Genomic DNA, 20,511 nt, shown 5'->3' with positions numbered 1-20,511 from the left:
CGTATTGATAGCTGTCCCGTACGTTCCCATGTTTGGTATGAAGGATCGTATCTTACATACGCGTACGGACTGCTGGAAGTATGTATTACAGGATACGTATCCTACATTACTTACGCTGTGCATCCAAGGGACAGTGCACCGTGCTGACTTAGGTTTGGGACAAACAAAAAAGTAGGATATATTTGGGCCTCCCCTGCTGGTTTGTTTTCTGTACTCCGTACGCATAGGCCACGAAATTGAAACAACAATACGAACAAATCCCACACTAGAGATTCCACTAGCGCAGTCGCGACAAAGCCTAAATCTTAATCCGCCGTGCACTCCGTACGGAGTACGAGTGCAATGGCGTGCGAGGTAAACAAAGTTGCAGCCTGGTACCGAATTGATCAAAGCTATTTTTGTTCCCACTGATGCAGCACTTTGTACATTCGGAGTAGTACTCCGTACGCATATTTTTTTTTTTAAAAAAAAAAAATAGATACATACATAGTAAGGCAACTAGCTTGTGCCATTCACGTAAATTTCCTCCTTTTTCAGCGTGAAGTTTTGGTACGGAGTATCTTACTTGATTTCTTGAAGTATCTGTGTCGGTACCTCGAATAACCCCGCCGGTTGCCACCAATGCATTGATTGAAATGAGGGTAACGCGACGAAGGCTGACTTCATTACTCCGTAAATCGACTTTATTGACTAGAAGAGGAGAGGTTGAAGATACTGACCTGTAAACGAACAACATTAGTACGACGCTGATGAAGAGCGAGAATTCGAGCATCACGCTCCTACAACCATTATTATTGCTATACAGAGTATAGAATAACAGCATCAATTGACAATCCACCCTACTTGTTTAAGGTTGTTTCGATTAGACCCCTCTCTTATTTCTTTACCGCTTTTCCCTTTCGGCGTCACCTTCTTCCGGTTATAGAACTTTATGTAGTGATATGGAGACCTACGGAGCACGGAAATTTTTGCAACAACTTCTCCTTATGGTGTGACCTATGTCAAAAGAAAACTTACGTACCTAATTGCAAGACAAATATTCAGGCAACATATATTCTCTTTTGGCTAGTCTGATATGTTTCTTAAAATCTCTCCCCGACGGCATCACCTAATTACATCATCTTTATAGCAACAAATACATATGTAAACTCTAGGGGAAGGGGTAAGGTAGTAAGGGGGACCTACAAACAGAATCTTGCGTCGCAGATATTATCGTTGGGGCGAACACATTAACCCTCTTTTCTTTCAAAACTGGTATATCCACTTATGGACTTGTGTGAGAAGCAGTTTTCTTCTTTTTACAAAATCGATAAAGTAAAAAAGAATTAAGTTTTGAGTGTGTTTCCACTTGTAATACGGAGTAGTTACAGGAACATAGCAAGCTCGCGCACACACTATTTTGCAAACTGCACGGGGTATGCTTTTCATTTCGCTTATAGAGCAGGACGGGCAGCTTTTCCCCCGCCAATGATTTGATCACAAATGGGATTTGCCATTTTTTATTAAAACAGTACTGGTGTAACATATCTAAAAGGGCAGCGACCAAGAGGCTTTCGCCTTCTTAACGGAGCGTAGCCCGCTCTGTAAGTTTGGGAAACTCCATGGACAGTGCTGGCTGCCGATACGAGAGAGTTATCAGCGTCTATTATTCTGCATACATAAAACTTTGCTTCTTACAGCAACCCACAAGTGCAGACCGAGGTGTTAGGAAATAGGTTGCTTTAAACTATACAAAGTGCTCCGTACGGAATACTGTTTCATTATATAAAAGTAAGACTCTGAAGCCGTCCCTATTAGCGTACGGAGTACATACTTACCCAAAATCCGATAATCACACAGCTAATAACATAATCATCCTGGTCACAAGTTTGATATGTGGACCGATGCAGGATCCTCGTATGGAGTAGATATCCTAACTTAGCCTTAACCGATGATATTAGGCTTTTCAAAGACGTGCTCTGCACGTGGTTAGATATCCTATAATAGCTAATAAGAAACGCGGCGAGTGGAACGGCATAGTCCATTAATGTTCTGAGTTATCGTGAAATGGGTACTTGCGGGTACTTTGGGCGAAGTATTATTCTATCTAAAGTTCTCGAAAAAAAAGGTATCGAGTCTCCACATAGGGACACGACGGTTAACGGCCACGATCTCCATTGCATAAGATAGCTATAAAGTAAATACCCCATAATAATAAGTAGAAGGTACTTCTTGCGCGCGGAGCGAGCTTAATAAAGGCAGGCAAAGCATATGCCATTGCGCCGAGGACACAGAGGTTGGCTCTACGCTTGTGGGCCAATTTCATTGGACGCGAGTAGAAGACAAAGCAAAGCGTATTTAGCTTGAACAAAGTGCACTTTACTGAATATTAAAAAGGCTGTACGCCGTACGAAAGCTGCAATGATTCACTTATGTTACCCGAATAGCTACCATACTATAACTTTCAGACAGCATACGGAGGTCCCCCTGTCGTAAGAGCGAGAGTTTCGAGGGTATTTTCGCACTTAATCCAAAGGTCAGAAAGTATAATCAATACAAAGTACTTCGTGTAAAGTTATGAAACAAATGGCCCCTTTTTTCTGGTCGTCATGCAGGTTAATCCACCAACATACCCCCACCTGCGTTCACGAGTAGTGCGTCATCAACACTACTCGTACGGAGTATGTACTCCGTACGAGTAATCTCACTAAAGGAAAGCAGGTAAGATACGTCACCACGAGCATCTGTTTCTTTATGCTTGTTCCTTTAACCGTGTTCTACTTTCCTAAACTGCAGAATTAGTCAGATTGCCGTACTCCGTATAGACCATGATAATGTTGTTCGAGCCCTACATACCTGAGAAGAACCTGATCTAGCCTAGCTGCGAGTACATATATGTGAGTAATGGATTTTTAGATGTGGCAAGTCGTAAGACGCCTTGCTTATTCAGTCGCAGGGGCAAGACTAATGTCAGCGGGGCCGAGGCATTGCCCTTCTTACCTACCTGCCATCCGCCAAAAGACCCTTCTGGCCGGTGACATCCTGAGCTGAGGGGCAGGCGGATTTTTTAAGTGGAGGAATACAAAGAAGGTACTTGCACCACTCCCATCTGCCCTAAAACCTAAGAACCTTCCTACCATTCTCCCTCCACCCTTCCCGACCGTTTCATCTTTCTCTTCCCCCCTTTCAATACTTCTGGATACCTTCCTCACACAAGCCAGAACCTAGTAGTGACTTTGGCCATAGGTACATCGCAACAGCCTCATTTCTTCGGCCCCGTTGCGTTTGTTGTTTCTACCCCGGTTTTGCGATCCAAAGCGACGTCGGGATTGTCTTGCAAACTCTATTTATTGTTTATTATTCATTTTGTACCCTCCACGCAACGTCACCCCGGAACCCTTACCCGCTCAGGATTCCGGACAGAATTCACGCGGAAACCTAGCCCGAAAAGATTCAAGGTATGGCTCCTTTCAGACTACACAGTAGAAAGTGAACGAATATTGCTTGAGAAAAGAGTATCTGCAGGATGGTGCCTACGAAAACCAGCCAGGAGCAATGGGGATAAATTAGTTCTTTCTGTGGCGTATGTGGCAGGCATGTGGCTCACATCAAATAGGAATCAGTTTTGAGAAGAAGAAAAAACACGCGTCACTTGTTTACCCAGCCACCACGGCCGACCAATCCCTCCCGTCCTCACTACTTATTTTAGAAAAAGGAAAAAAAGGGGGAACAGGAAAAAGGAAAGAAGAAGGATCAAGAAGAAGGGCAAATTAAAGAGTTTGTCAGGTATCTTTATCCCAGACAGCCACCAGATCAGGTTGGCGCGTTTGCCGTACCTACCAGCGCTCATCCCGTTCATCGATGCCGCCTACCGTCTGCGCGAAGTAAGATACACTGCACCTGGTTTCTGACAGCAACCCGAAAAATTGTGCAGCAAGAGTGAACAGCCGATTTAAACACAGAAGCAAGACGGTCAAGAACACTGTATCAGCTTGTCCAACTTCTCGAGAAGCCAAGCGCATATCAGTCGCAGCCATCTCTAACCAGCAGAGTCACAGCACGCGCGCGGTAAGCTTATACCTTTCCTTTTCCACCTCTCCCGCTGTCTTCTGACAGTCTGACTTGCCTCACCATCATTCTACCCTTCTTTGTGTGCCTGTCTACCTCTCGCATCCTTACCTAAGCCTGCTGTTGCATTGTGCACGCGATTCCTCTTCGAATCACATCTACCTAGCCCATGTCTGGCGCCCATCCCCTCCGCTGAATACGGCTGCCTACATATCTATCAGACACGCTGTATTCATGCGTTTCGCGTTTCGCCAATATTATGTTGCGTTTCCTCCTCAGCTGCTGCTCCAGTCCCCAATTTGCCGCTTGCTGTCTACTGCAATAACTATGCACTGGCTCTGTTTTACGACCAGGCTTTTTTCTGGCCTGATCTGGCGTCGAGCACTCAGCCACCATTAGAAACCCGAGGTGTCCGCGACTGGTCAGCAGCAAATGGAGGGGAGGAGTATGGGTAGAGTATTTTTCTTACCCCCCAAAACAAACAGAAAGAAAGCACCTTTCCACATTTCAACAAGTCAGGCTACAAACACATTTCTTGAATACCATCACGGGCGCGTCGTCATCGCGTCGCATACCCTTTCTCACCAAAAGCATTCGTATATCTTTTCGCTTAGTTTATCCGTTCTAATATCTGTCCTGCGCGCATCTTCTTAGGTCATGGAGCAATGGCAGGTCGGCCCTGTGCCGGAGTACATCTATGGCAACTCCACAAACCACCCCAACGATATGCAGTGAGTACCTCTTGTACATTGTCCCTCCGTCACCCCGATGCATACTCCCTAGAGGCACTACCAAAGTATAAGAGGATAGTTGTGTTTGGTGAAATCAACTTGTCTCCAGAACACGCAACTTCTACTCTTTCATGACAGAAGGAGAACTGTCGTTGCTCGACGTGCCGCCTTCGGGTACTTTGTTTTATTCTACGCCGTTTTCTATTCCCTCATGCATTTCTGTTTCTACAATATTTGACTGCCCTGCTTGTCCTACCTCATGTCCACATTTTCCCACTGGGTCAGTGCATGTTGGAATCTCAACATGTCCGTCTGGCACTTCACTGTCACCGATTACAAGACACCCTGCGCACCGCCGTTTTATGAAGCCCTAATCACCTGGTCCCGCATGCGTTGTTGTTCCTCGCTTCATCATTTCCCCTGACACTTTTCCATCGCTCGTGCTACTGCTAGAGCTGCGGCTCTATGCTAGCCTTCCTGCTTGTTCGGATTCTAAATGACACGAGTGACGCCGGACGGCCAACAGTCCTCTGGCAATCACAATCCCCCAAACATCGAAATTGCGCATATTACTGACCCTGTCACCCCTTGGCATAGCGCGCAGCACCAGTATCAGCAGCACATCCCGGCACGACGAAATGAACAGATGGACTTCCGCTCATATGCACCGCAAACCCAAGCACCGAACCAACCGCATCACGGTCCGCCAGTTCCACCACCGATGAATGTTGCTCAACAGCACGCTCAGCAGCATGCCCAACAACATAACCAGCAACAGCAACATGCACAGCACCCCCAAACACCGCATACTGCCCCACAACAGCCTCCCAATGCCGCCGTGCCGCCTCCTGCCTCGGCTCCCGTCCCTCAACGAGGACGCAAGCGGCCAAATCCTGCTACAGCCCCCACACCAGCAGCTTCTGCATCTCCTGTCATCCCCCCGCCCATTCCGGCCGTGACCGCCTCTGCTCAAGGGGCTCCGTCCGGCACCCCCATCACGCCTGTCGCTTCTGTTACAGCAACACCGGCTGTCCCAGGTGCCGCCGTCGCTGTATCGGCAAATCCAGTGAAGGTTGCGCCGTCAGATAGTGCTAGTGGTGTGACCCCTACGCCTCCGCCAGCTAAAAAGAGTCGGACCAACACACCTTGGACTCCGGCTGAAGAACACAGGCTCAAGCAAATGAGAGACGCAGGCAGTTCCTGGGCTGAAATTGCAAAGGTAAGCAGCAGATGCGGTTTTCTGTTACTCTTAGCCGAGGACAGGCAGTACGGTGACTGACAAGGCATGCAGACTTTCCCTACGCGCACGGAGGGAAGCGTTAAGAAGCATTGGTACAAGGTTGGTCTCTTCCTAAGATTTTGCAACGAACGAGCATAGGCACTGACAACAAGCAGGACATGCATTACGCCGAATTCGCGGAAGACGAGGTAATGCCTATAAATTGTTAATGCATGCTTCTTCGCTGACCTATGCTTTTTTTAACCAGAGCGTTGCTTTGCTGAATGCCATAAAAGAGTATGAAAACCAAAAATGGAAGGTTATCGGTCAGAAAGTTGGCAAGCCCGCCAAGGCTTGTGAGCAGTATGCAAAAGAGCATTTTGCAGGTATTGCACCATATCCTGAGGGGGTTCCCCCCAGCTGAAGAATACTAGCAGTAATGTTTGCTGATTATTATCGAAGACCAAGTAGCAACAGGCTCGGGGAAGCGATAGGGGCCAGATGAAAGAACCGTCTCTCTGTTGTTCTGTCGGTCTATGCCAACTTGGTACTGAACCGAGCGAGCTGGGAGCTTTTATTCTTCGTGGTACTATTCGCGATATTTTCACTCTAGGGCGGTCTATGAGTTGATAATTCGGTTTCAGGAGGTACTGCGGGTTTCTGTCTGGAGTCATAAACCCTTGGCTTCTTACCATTTGTGCTACAGTTCCAAACTCATCCTATATTTCTTGGGAGTGTATTTTGCTTGTCCTGTGTGTTCTCTCTTTTTTCCCTTTTCTTCTTCCTTTTATCTGTTACTTTTTTCTGAATGTTGGCTCTGGGACGGCTTCGAGGGATTTTGGTGGCGATGGGAAAAAAGGGTAAATGTTGTTTTGTTCAACCAAGCCAGGCATAATTTTTGTTTATTTTTCTGCCTAGTGTGAGTTCAAAATGGTTCGGCTTGTTGGGTTAAAAGAGTCTCTGCTTTTCTTCATGATGCGCCCAATCAGTGCTACTCAAGGATTATTTTCATGCAAACGTACCCTATATACTGTCAAGTTCTATGAAAGTGGTGATTGGATAAGATGGCATTTATGTCAATGCTACGGAGTAGTTTGGATACGATCCACGTCAGTAATGACGAAACCCAAAGATTTTAGGGACTCTGAAGATTGTTGAACCCCTACTTATGCGACACTAATCTGAAAAGTTGATTCTTATAATTTGGGGGAGGGGGGAGGGAAGGGTAATCTTCGTGGATTTGTCAATACAAAGCGCAGAAATCATAGCCAGCCATTTTTCGAGTAGTTCCGTGATATGGATGGAGCCCCGAAAAGTGATCGACTCTGTTTTTCCAAAGGGATAGGGGGAGTTTACGGGTACTCGTCTTCAATTAGATAGGGATAAGATATTGGGACAACGACGGAACTTGCTGTATATCCCTTTAGACGTATATGGGTCGTTGCGGAGCAAGGAAGTAAGAAAAGCAAGAGAAAGAGCGAGATGACATGCGACTATAGTAAAATGTCATCATCCTGTTAATGAGCGAAACATTGTTAGCTATTACTAATTTTGGTTTGCTAGATCTAACCCATCACCAGTATCTAGTAAACTTAACTATGCCTACCGCGAACTACGTGGCCGTTTTCTGCCCACAGTCCAGACAATCACTTCCTGCCGATATTTGTAATTCTAGAGGCGTAAAACCCCCTTACTTGCTTAACGCTTATGATTCGAGACATGCTGGTAACAACAGGAAGCTGCAACCGAGCATGCCTACGTGCTTTATACACACTTCTTCTTCTTCTTTCAGGACCCCCTTCTTTTTTTGTAGATCAAGCTCTTATCGAGCTTCTCTGAATACCACAAAGCTTTCTGCCGGTGTGGATCTGTCCAACTGCTGCTCAACATTACATTTTCTTTTTTTGTTTTACATGGGCTTCTTCCTCAGTTACTCTCTTAGCTCTGCTCGTCTAGTGCTCGACAATATCATTCCGGTATACAATAATATGCGGTCTTATCGAAACTATTCACTTTCAAGCCAAATCAGTTCACAGTTATTGATCCTCACCAGAACAGCTGGTATCTGCCTCAAGCATCCTTTGGCTAAATCTGCATTTCAGGCGCTTTACCATACTCCGGAAGAGGACGCGAGCAGTCCCGTATAGCTTCTTTAGCTGCAACAGACTGATTACCATTTTGAAGTCACCATGATTCGGCCTGTCGATTTCATAGGTTTACTTGCCTTGGGTGTCTCTAGTGTGCTCGCAGCGCAGGCGAAATGCTCTCTCACCCAAAATTGTCCAAAGGATGCACCATGCTGCTCGCGTAAGTAAAGTCGCTCTACCAAGCTTCTTTGACGACCAGAAGAATAGGAAAATGAGGCTAGATGCGACTTATGCCGGCCTTTTTGTTTTCTTTTTAAAAGGGGTGGGGATATTGTTTTGGTCACTAGAAGCGCAGCGATGAAACACCCCCAATCTACAATTTTGCTTCTGTACAGCTATTGATTACGGTTGTGACGTGTAAACTAACGAAGCCGCACAATGCCGTCTATTCTTAAAAGTTCTGCCAAGGAAACTGACCTTTCCCTCACATCGCAGAATACGGGCAATGCGGTATTGGGGCGTACTGTCTCGGTGGCTGTGACCCACGAATGTCCTTCAGTCTGGACTCCTGCGTTCCCGAACCCCAATGCCAGAGCAAAACCTTTCTTATAACAAGCATGGAAGGTATGGTCGAAACAAGCAAATACCTCGGCGACCCAAAGACTGCCGACTGGGTGTATCAAGGAACCCCACTTGTATACAATAACGAGAGCATTCTCTTGACCATGCCGGCTAGATCGGTTGGCACCGTCCTAGCCACAACTACCTACATGTGGTACGGGACCGTGACCGCGAGGCTGAAGACTTCGCGCGGTGCTGGTATTGTGACTGCCTTCATACTTCTCAGTGACGTGAAAGACGAAATCGACTACGAATTTGTCGGCACAGAGCTTGAGATAGCACAGACAAACTACTATTCCCAGGGCATACCGATTTGTGGGTGTCGATGCCGATATAAGATATAAGGCCGTTGTTGTAAGCAGTGCTAACTTGCACAAATAGATGCCAATTCAGCCAACCTTACTCTATCTAATACGTACCACAACTGGCACACTTACCAGATCCGGTGGACGCCAGACACAATTACATGGCTAGTTGACAACCAGGTAGGTCGCGTCAAGAAGAGATCGGACACGTGGAACGCCACCGCGAATCAGTGGAACTACCCACAGACGCCTGCGCGGGTGCAAATCTCGATCTGGCCTGGAGGCGCCAGCTCCAACGCTCCAGGTACCATTCAATGGGCAGGCGGGCTCGTCGACTGGGACTCAGATGACATAAATAAATACGGATACGACTTCGCCACTTTCGGCGAAATTAGTATTCAGTGCTTCAACGCATCGTCTGCTCCAGGTACTAACAACGCTGTTTCCTATACATACAACAACTTAGTAGCACTCAACAACTCCGTTGGCAACGGATATAAGCCGACGGTTCTAAGATCATTTCTAGGAACGGGCCTGGATATGGACATCGAAGAACAACGCTCTTCTATCAGTTCTTCAGAGAGCCAGACCCATGCCCCCGTGGACTCCATTCCTGGCGGCAGTCCAAGTCTCCCTGCTTCTGGTGAACATATGCAAAGTGGCTTCTCGTCAACCGTTGTTATTGCAAGCAGTTCTACTTCCTGTGCAGAGTCTTCATTTTCTCAGTATTGCGGCTCTAGCAGTGGCAGCTCGAAGAGTGACGGTGGTCGAATAGTTAGAGGGCAGCGTGTCCTGGGTGCTAGCGCTATAGCAGTTGTCATAGCCTTTGGTGCTGTGCATTTTGTGATGTAACCGCCTCAGCTTTTAGTCTCCGCCCCGTCAAATATATATATATATTTTAAATCGAAACGGGTTTCCCCGTAACTCTATCAATGCTGGCTCCTGCATCCGAGATGCTTCGATGTATTCACTTCTCTTGCTGTCCTTTGATTTTTCTGCCCCGGTGGTTTGGGCGTTTTGGCGGCACTAGTTTTTTTATGGCACATAGTTAATATTTTGTTACAAATTGTCAAGCATTGGAATCCGCCACACTGTGGCCCTTCCGCCCCACTTGGCCGTACGGGCCTGTGATTGGTCAGAAGGCACAAAAGCGGGCCTGGTACTAGTATTAATACGGATCCCCAGAAGGGTCGCGATGTATCTATTTCTTCCTTAGTACAGAGGTCGCTACCAAAAGTCCTTTCTGACCGCCTCAGACCCACAAATCTAAATAATGCCGGCAGAATTATTTGTTTACTTTTCCGTGCCGCTACTGCCGCTGCTGCCGTCGCGCCTTTTGTTTTTTCTTACATCTAAATCATTATGCCTTTATACGATATTGCTACCCGGGCGCAGGCCCTTAGCTTAAAGCTATTCGGTGCTACGAATAATCAAATCGAAGCCTTTACTGGTATTTCTGCACGGCAGGTACATCTACTTCTTAATAAAGCTATTAGCCGTGGCTTTAATATTAATGCACGCCCGCCGGTTATACTCGATATTTACGTTGTAGACGGTAACCGAACCGGCCGCCCTTAAAAGCAAGAACTAGTTAAAGAAGAGGTTCTTACAAAGGTTTGCACTAACCGCTATGGACGAGAAAAAACAACTGCTTATTTAGCATATAAAATTGGTAGCGTTTTAGCAATGACAGTTTAGCGCACTCTTTAAAACGCTAGGATAAAGAAGATAAAACTAACACAAAAGCCTAGATTAATAAAGTTAATAAAATAAAAGCGGTTAGCTTAGTGCTTACGCTATAAATACTAGACATTAGATAATTAGAAAAAAGTAATCTAGTCTAATAAAACGTTTATTCTTCTTTACTATTAATAAAGGAGCTATAAAGTTTAGAGAGCTTTAGACGAAAGGTTTTTACAATCTTATATCTAAGAAAGGTAGAAGGGATACTTTAAATTTATGTTTTAGGGATGCTTTGCATATAATAATAAAGGACCGTTTTATATTTAGCATCCTAAGACTATAAAAGAGCGTATAGAGTTAGAAAAAGAGTTAGCGTTATAAAATTAACAAATAAAACTATAACTTTATAAAGTATAGGAGCTTAAGACTAGTGTTTGTTGTGTTAGGCTATAAAATCTACTAGGATAAAAGCTGTAATAAAAGTTTACAAAGCAAATAGGCAAAGCTACTTGTAAGAGCGGTAATGGTATTAACTAGTACTGCTACTAAAAGTATATTATTATTCTAAAGCTAATACCTTTTGCTTGCAAGTGCAGTGTAGACTTCTTAGTTTAAGAAGACTAAGCTTTAGCCTATGCATATGCTTTATAAGTAGTTATATATACTTTATAAGTAGTTATATATAACTATATAAACGTTTAAAGGCTAATTTAGTGCCTAAATTTACTAGATTTAAATATAATTAAGTTATGCTAGATGCACTTAAAAAGGTAGACTACTAAGTTTAGCGCGCCTTTATTAAAGGCATAAGTAGAGGTAGACTAGTAGTGTACGTAGGCAGACTTAAAATAAGACTGTATTTAAGAGTGGATTAAAAGGATACTATAGCATATTTAGCAAGTAATCGCTTTAAGTAGTAGTAATAAATATAAGAAGAGATAAAAAGATATACTAAAAAGAAGACGGAATGTAATTTAAAAATAGATTTCTTAATTAAGCTTAGTGCAAATAGTAAGACTAAAGGCAGTTAGAAAGGACTTTTAGTAGCAACCTTTATATAGAGATCTTTACTAAAAGTTTGTTCTTACTACTTTTTTATAACTACGGCAATATATAGTGTAGAGTATAAATTATATAGAGAAAGCTATTAGCGATAATACGCTAGAGCTTAGTAGATATTATTACTAATATAACTAATATTTTATAAGGCGCTTAGTATATAGAAATACGCTAACACTACTATAGTAAATATAGTAGCAATATATTACTAGCATTATACCTACCTTCTTATTTTGCTAAAGTAGTAAGAAAGAACTTTTAGTAGGGACCTTTGTATATAACACTCTTTTGCTTATACTAAACCCTATTTAGCCTCCTACTCCTTATAGTGCATTACGTTATATAACCGCTATATATAGCCTCCTTTAACCTTTATATAAATCCTCCTCTTACTTTTAAACTTAATTTTATAGCGGTAAAAGCTGTAGACAATCAGGTCTTTCCATTTAATATATTATGTTAAGGTTTAAAATAGGTACAGAGTATTAGAGATAGGCAGGTATATTTTAGTAGTGTGGCTTCTACTTTATACACCGCTAGTTTGTACGCGCAGTTGTCTACGCAAATACTAGCGTAAGACCTATACGTTAATCCTTATAGGATATTCGTCTAGACTAGTTGCACGTATTATAGTAAGCTCTAAGGCCTTTAGAAGATCTAGTAATAATATTTCGTTAGGTATTTAACTAAAGCTTTAGACTATGCGCAATATGCGTTTAGTTAAGGCTTTGTCTTATCTAGTAATTTTAGCGGCTAAGGTTAAGTAACCTTAAAAAATCTACACACTCTCTTCTTAAACAAAATCGTCCTTAATTTCTTTATATTATATGTAAAAAGGTACTTCTAAAATAGTGTAATTTGCTAGCAATTTAAGGTACTAACTAAGTTACTTATATATTTAGCTAAAGGGCAAAAAGATAATAATAAGAGTAGTAAAAAAATAAAGAGTAGTAAAAAAATAAAGAGTAGTAAAAAATTATTACTTATAAGCTAGCTTTCTAGCGTTAGCGTTTTTAGTTAGCTTTTAGCATTACTTTTAAGCTATACTAAAGGCTTAAAATAAGCTTATAATCTTAAACGTATACTAAGAAGACGTTATTAAGATGCTATAGGTTTAAGAGTTTAGTGCTATTAAGTGTATAAAGCTTAAAGCAGCTATTTAAAAGTACCTAAGTTACTTAAAGTAGCCTTTTATAAAAAGGCTTATGCTTATACTTTTAAGGCTAGGCCTAAAGTACTTAGTTTTTAATACTAAAGTAATAAGAGACAGCTTTATTAGTTTATAAAAGGCTTTATATAGCTATTTAAATATACTTTACTAAAGCTAGTTAATTTTAAATACTACTAAGGTTTATTAAATTATAAGCTTATTATTTAGCTACTTTTGCCTTCTTTATATAAGTAAGCTTTTATATATACTATATATGCGTTACGTATATAGAAGGCTAGTAGCTAAAGGTTAAGAAGTATAGACTATAGCTATACTTTATAAGGTAGTAGTAGTATATTAAAATTACTATACTAACTAAGTTTAAGCTTATAACGCTAAGATAGGTTTATATTAGTAGGTATAGTATACTTTTTAAGAACTAATAACAGTATTTAATTTACTTATTACTTTATAGTTAGTATAAGGCTATTAGTAAAAGGGTAATACTTAGCTGCTTATAGTAAGCATTATATACTTTAGTTTTTAAAAAGATAGTACTATTATTAATAATTAGTTATAGGCTTATTACTATAATCTTTTTTAAAGCTTTATAGTACTAGATTATCATCTTTAATAGCGCTAAAGCCTTTACTATAAAGATAAAGTATATAGCTATACTTTTAGCTAACTAGTTATATAATTAATAGTAATAGCTAAGTAAATTAAAGTCTCTCTCTCTTAGGCTAAAAGGCTAGTAAAGTTAACTCTTTACTAAAAAAATAAAGCTACTAAAGGCGGTAGCTTTAGCATAGCCTCTAAATTTAGCTAGGTTTTATTAATCTAATAGCTTATATAAGTTAAACTTACTTAACTAGTTAATACTAAAAGATATAAATGCTAGTAGTAGCTATTAGCTATCTTAAGAAGTATACTAGCGTTATAGTAACTTTACTACTTATATAAGGTCTAAAGGCGCTATAATAGCTTCTCTTAATCTAGTACCTTAAGTAGGTAGTCTTTATTTTTAATAATATAAAGAGCGCTATTAATAATCTTAAAGTAAGCCTTAATCTAAGTTAATAGTAGTTGTAAGTTGTTAAAGGTATACTTAGGTAGGCTAGGTAAGTTAGGCAGGCAAGAAGGTATCTTCTTAACAAAAGAAAGTAGCGGTATATTTAATAGCTAATTCTCGCCTCCTACACTCTAAGGGAGTGCAAGAGGCGCTCTTTATCGTAGGCGCACCTCTAGCGCACTAAGTGCGCAGGGCAGGCGCGACCCCGCTTCTACTTAGCCTGTGCGCAGACTACGCTACGCAGCCTGCGCCATAAGCACCGCTTCTAGTCTACAATGTGCATCTAATATGCTGTGCGCATACTACGTACAGCTTGCGCGTAGCCTGCGTCGGTCCCCTTCCTAGGGCGGCGTTACAATTGCTCCCCTTCTATGCCTAACTCCCTAAGGCAGGTCTTAACAAAAGGCTTGCAGCCTTTGTTCCTAGTAGTAGTAGTGCTTGTCCGTTTGCGGCGGCCCCTTATGCTTGCTAAGATTGCTGTTAAAGGCGACTTAAGGCGCCTTTAGATCCTTTTATTTAGGAGGTTAGTCTTGTATTAAATTAGATTATTATAGGGTTTAGCATCCGGTTACTTCTTCTAGAAACAACAAACTTGTCTTTTAGCAGCAATATAGCTGCTCTTAATTCTAACGCTTTTGTGCTTGCGGTAAGCGCCTTTAGCGCTCTAGTACCCGCTACGGCCCTAGCTCTTACTCTTTAATACCCTTTGCTTTCTAGTTATATTTAGTCGGCTAGCCTATTTAACGTACTAGGTATTTAGTCTAGCCGGCCTTACGTCTTTTATTTAAGACTGCTTTTACTTTTTATTTGTTGTCTAAGTCTTTTAACGCTAGCATTGTTAAAGGCGCTTATTCTACGCCTGCCTTACTCTTTTAGTGCTTTAATAGTAAGACTAAGAAAACGTTATATAGTTAGCTATATTGTTTTAGTAGTACTAGTTAATATGCTTATTTATATATAGTCTTAAGGATTTTAAAGGGCTTAATGCGTCTTAGTGCTAACTTTTTATTTTTTAAGTAAAGGTTTTTATAAAAAGGCTTACTAGCTCTTCTACTATAAAGCTTATAGGCTACTAGCGCGCATTATAGTAACGCTTTTAGCACTTTATTATATACTCTTAGTTTGCTACTAACCTTTTCTATATAGCTTCTAGTTTTTTTAAGCAGTTATACACTGCTAGAACTATATTACGCATATCTTGCTTCCTTTCTACAGTCGCGCCGCCCTTAAGGCAAGTTTGCAGGTTTAGTTTCTAACTATATAGCGCTTTAAATAAGCTAATTGTAGTTGTTACGTTAACAGCATTATTATAGGCGTACTACGCTAAAGATAATAAAGAGGGCTAATTTAATTGCTTCTTTATTATAAAGCAGCGTAAGTACTACTTTAACGTTTAGTTAGATCTTTTTGTCTACCTATCTATTTAAAGGTAAAATATAGTTAATAGCTGCCTATAGATTCTAGTTTAATAGCAATATTTACTTTAGAATTCGCTAGTAAATATACTTCCTTAGTTAAAGACTATACTCTCTAATGTTACGCTATACACTAGTTCTATATATTAGTATATAAGGTACGCAAGGCCTTTAGCTGTTAAGGTAGTTTATATAGCAAAGAAGAGGTTTATCTTTTTAAAGCAGTCGACGATTACTAGAATTATATTTACTTTGCCGCCTATGCTTGCTTTAGCTACTAGTAGCCTAGTAATTAAGTCTATAAAGATTTCTTACTAAGGACCTTATAGTAATAGTAGCAGGTTTAGCTTACTATATTACGCGTGCCGTTTAATCGTCTATCTTTTAGCAGACTAAGCATAAGGCAATATAAGCCTTTACGTTCTTCTTTATTTCTTCCTAGTAGAAGTAGCAACAAAGTAGTTTTAAGGTCCTAGCAACTATAAAGTGCTTAAAGATCTAGTTGTTATAGTAGAGCTATAGTAGCTTTTAATAAAAGACGTACGCGCTGCCTATATATAGGCAGTTTTTCTATAGTAATATACTGTCTAGTATAAGGCTTTATAACTTTATTATACCTTCTACGCTTATAGTGCGCTTTACGCGCGCCTTAACAACTTACAACTTTAGGTTTATATCTTAGATTCCTACTATTGCTCTATAAATAGCTTTAAGGACTTTATATTCTTAAAGGTATAAATATAAGGCAGCAATAATAGCTAGTTGCTATAGTAAGCTAAAGTAGACTAGGTTTTTATTTATACCTATTAGAGGCGTTAAATCCTTAATTAGCGCCGTAGTAGTAATATCCTTAAAGTCTTCTTAAGGTTTTTTATAGTTATCTAGCCTTCTTAGTTTACTACGCTTTGCTTGCTTAGGCAGTGCGCTATTTTACGCTATAATAGCTTGCTGCGTAAGATCTAAGGCTATTAAAATCTTAAAGGTAGCGCTTAGCTTCTCTTTCTTACTAGGTTCTTTTGCAAGTGCGCGCATCTTACGCGTCTTATTTGCATAAGCTGCGTCGGTAACTAGCTTAGCGCTATTGTCTTTTATAATAGGTACGCGCATCTTGCGCGTCTTTTACGCTATAGCTATAGTGCTTACTAACTATGCGTCTTCTTTTTATACCTTAGTAATAGCTATTCTAACTTATCTAAGTTTATTAAACTAATCTAGCTGTCTTAATAGCGCATTAGCTAGGTTTGTTACGCCTAGTTTGTGCTTAATTATATAGTTAAAAAGGGATAGGTATATAGCCTAGCAAGCTTTATGTTTATTATACCTTAGCTAGGTTATAAAGGTATATAAGTTGTTATAGTTTAATAAGACTTTAATTATCTCTTTACTACTATTAAGGTAGTATTACTATTACTTAAAAGAGTCTATAATTACTAGTAGCTTTTAATCTAAGGTGCTATAATTTAGCTTTAGTTTTTATAGTTTTCTTAACTAAAAGGCAATTAAGTGCTAGGCTCTCTTTTTATTTTATTAAGAGATAATCTTACTAATAGCTACCTTTAAGGTATTAGTCTTTACGCGTATTGCTTATTCTAGGTTAAAATAGTATAGTAAAGGTGCTTTTATAAATGCCTCTTTTAGTATTATAAAGGCTGCGCGCTCCTTGCTTCTTAGCTATACTAGTCTTAGCTTTTTATCATTTTTACTGCCTTATAGTAGCCTTGATAAAAGAGATAAGATATTTAAGTAAGCTTTAATAAAGCAATAATAAAAGTTATAAAATTTAAGGAAGACCTATACCTCTTTAAATATTTATAGCGTTAGCTATTCTATAATTGCGCGTACTTTACGCAAGTCTATTATAAACTCTTTACTTTTAATAATAAACCTTAAGAATTTAACTTCTTATTAGTAAAACAAGTATTTATTGCTATTAATAAATAACTAGGCTTGCTAAAGACGCTTAAAGACCTAGTCTAGGTGCTTTATATACTTCTTCTTATTACGTAAGAATATAAGGATATTATCTAAGTAAACAATATAGATTATATTTACTAGACTATATAGCGCTTAGCTAATATAGTACTAGAAGGTTACTAAGGCGTTAGTTAACCTAAAAGGTAAGACTAAGTATTTAAAGAGACTATATCTAGTTTAAAAAACCGTCTTTTATTTATCTTCTTCTTTAATCCTTAAGCGGTAATACGCCTCTTTAATGTTAATTTTTAACATTACCTTTATTTTTACTACGTAGTCTATAATCTTAAAGATTAAAGGTAGCAAGTATTAGTTCTTTACTATAACCTTATTTAACCTTTTATAGTTAACGTATAAGTGTAAGCTTTTGTCCTTCTTAAGCATAAAAGGATAAGTACGCCTATAAAGCTTTTTAATAGGCGAATTCGTCCTATTGCTAGGTTATTATCTAAGTACTAGCGTAGCTCTTTTAATTCTCTTTATAATAAAGGATATATTATCTTATATAGTAGTTAACTACTAAGTAAAAGATTAATTACATAGTTAGTAGCCTTATATAGTAGTAAAACCTTAGCGTTAAATAAATTTAGCACGTTGCTATACTTGCGCGCTAAATGCGTAGGCAGTGCGCCTATGCCTTTTAAATAACCCTTTACTTCTAAATTGCCTAGCAAGATTATATATACCTATGAGCGCTTTTTACGCGCTATAATAAAGAAGATTCCTTATAGTATAAGTTGCATAGTCTTTATATATACTTTAAACTACTAGCGGCGGTCTACTAGCTTTAAGTAAACTTTCTTACTTTAAAGAGTTATTATTAATAGTAATATTATTAAGCCTTAATACTTAGCAAGTTTAGTAACTCTTATATAAACTTATATAATCTTATAGGTATACTTATAAAAGTCTTTTATACGTAAGGGCACCTTTTACGCTCTTGCTACGCTTATAGTGCTTTTATTATACGCTTTAAAAGTTAGTACTAATATCTTTATAGATTTTAGTTTTTATAATTTTGCAAATTTATAGTTTATAGTATTAAGACTTGCGTAAGTATCCTATATAGTAGATACTTTTATAGTTATTAGTTTAAGAAAAAAAGCTTAAATAAGAAAAGAATTATTAATCTTAATTGTCTTTAGTAATGCTTAAGGGTTTTAGTTTATCTTAAGCATCTTTAGTTTTTTACCTTTTTAGCATTTTTTTTAGTTAGCTAAACTAAATTTACTAATATAGTCTTCTACCTCTTTAAGTAGTTTTAAGTAAAGTAGCTTTTACTTTTATAAATAAAATACTTTATGCGCTTACTATTTATATAAGTAAGATTTTTTTAGTAGCCCTTAGTAGCTATAGTAGCTAGTCTACCTCTCTCTTTGCCTTAGCCTTTACCTTTAGCACTATTATAGTAGTTATTATAATGTTTTTCTTAATTAGTGTTATTTTTATAGCCGTTTTTATAGCCTCTTTAATTCTTCTACGCCTCTTTACCGCGCATACTACTATTATTTTATTTTAACTAAGCCTTTAGCTTCTTTAAGATTTAAAACTTTATTGCTTTGGCTACTAGTTCTACTTTAATTTATAGTATTTTATTTAATTTTAAAAGATCTTCCTTTAATTTTAAGAGTAGCTTAAAGAATAGTAACTACGCTAATTCCTTTTTTAATTTAATAAGTAGTTAGTTTTTAAGAAAGGCAAGGTAGTTATTAAAGTCTTAAATGGTTTACCTTAGTCTTTAATAAGCCTTGCTAATTCTATTAGTAATAATAAAAGCTATATTATAAGAATTAGCTATAAAGGTTAAGGTCTAAGCCTTAAATACATCCTAGTTGCTTTAAGCCTTTGCTACTACTATGTCTATTATACTCTGTAAGCGCGTTTCCTATATAGTGCAGCATAACTGCTCTATATATTTAAGCATATAATTAATCTAGTAACTAGCGCTTTTAAACTTATTAAAGGCTAAATAAAAGTGTTGCTTCCCTACCTATAGCTAGGTAGCGCGCTCTTAAAAGCTACTAGGTGTCTTAAAGGGTAGTTTAATGCCGCTTTTTAAGTTAATTTCTTATCTGCAAAGGCTATCTTTATTAAAGTCTTTACTATAAGTACGCTTACCCTTTGCTTAGGTTACTCTTATATCTAAGAGCTATTGCTATAAGTTTACTATTCGCTGCTGTAAGCGCTCCGCTTTACATAGTTAATTATTTTTAGCAATAAGGTTATCTAGTCTATAGTAAGCTTAATAGTCTACCTTAAGAGGCCTTTGCTTGCATTGTTATTATCTAGTTGCTTATAGTCCTCTTCTAAGAGATTAAAGTCTTTATTCTTTACTTCTTTAACAATAAGGTTAAAAGGGTTGTCGACTATTGCCTTAAAGCTACTTTCTTCCTACGCACTATATACGTACAACGTTTGCTTTATAGTCTTGCAAGGTGCTATTATTCCTTTTACCTCTTAACTTAGGTAGCCTAATAGTAAAAGAATTAAGAATTGTTAAAGGTATACTTAGGTAAGCTAGGTAAGTTAAGCAAGCAAGAAGGTATCTTCTTAATAAGAGGAAGCAGCGGTATATTTAATAGCTAATTCTTGCCTCCTACACTCTAAGGGAGTGTAGGAGGCGCTCTTTATTATAGGCGCACCTCTAGCGCACTTAGTGCGTAAGGCAGGCGCAACCTTGCTTCTACTTAGCCTGTGCGCTAGCACGTGCTGTAGCCTGTGCGTAGACTGCGCTACGTAGCCTGCGCTATAAGCATCGCTTTTAGTCTACAATGTGCATCTAATACGCTATGCGCATACTGCGTACGGCTTGCGTGTAAGGGGCTGGTGTGCAATGCGTGGTCACGAAGGCTTAACTGGTTTGTACTGTTGTATTAAGACTTCAACTTAACGAACTATAGGAGATTGGTAGGCAAAGGCCTGCCAGCTAATATATACGTGGCTGGAAGATGCGGTGTAGCGCAAACCCAGTGGGGCGTGGCGCAGCTAAGTGGCTGTGCTAGTCCCGTGCAACGTGTCAAGATAGTTCGTTAAGTCCGCCACTTGGTAAGCGACTGGTTGCCGAACCGGTGCGTAGGGACGCGTGTGTGGAATACCCTTACATTGCGCGTGGCCTGCGTTGGTCCTCTTCTTAGGGCGGCGTTATATA

The 20,511-nt window shown here is 39.4% G+C and overlaps 2 protein-coding genes across 2 annotated transcripts; both read left to right on the top strand.

The window, feature by feature from the left end:
• Positions 1 to 4,704: 4,704 nt before the first annotated feature.
• Positions 4,705 to 6,156, top strand: CMQ_7757 (myb DNA-binding domain containing protein; the record flags this gene model as incomplete). The annotated part of the gene is made up of 3 exons (XM_014319202.1): positions 4,705 to 4,778; positions 5,376 to 5,997; positions 6,070 to 6,156. The coding sequence occupies 3 exons, from the start codon at positions 4,705 to 4,707 to the stop codon at positions 6,154 to 6,156; spliced, it is 783 nt and encodes a 260-aa protein (XP_014174677.1).
• A 2,545-nt stretch (positions 6,157 to 8,701) lies between these two features.
• On the top strand, positions 8,702 to 9,862 carry CMQ_7754 (cell wall glucanase; the record flags this gene model as incomplete). Its single annotated transcript, XM_014319199.1, has 2 exons — positions 8,702 to 9,020; positions 9,087 to 9,862. The coding sequence occupies 2 exons, from the start codon at positions 8,702 to 8,704 to the stop codon at positions 9,860 to 9,862; spliced, it is 1,095 nt and encodes a 364-aa protein (XP_014174674.1).
• Between the last annotated feature and the right edge of the window lie 10,649 nt (positions 9,863 to 20,511).

The sequence above is a fragment of the Grosmannia clavigera genome, assembly GCF_000143105.1.
Source record: "Grosmannia clavigera kw1407 unplaced genomic scaffold GCSC_117, whole genome shotgun sequence".
Classification (NCBI taxonomy): domain Eukaryota; kingdom Fungi; phylum Ascomycota; class Sordariomycetes; order Ophiostomatales; family Ophiostomataceae; genus Leptographium; species Leptographium clavigerum.
The sequence above is the reverse complement of the archived record's forward strand: the minus strand, read 5'-3'. Positions and strand labels throughout refer to the sequence as shown.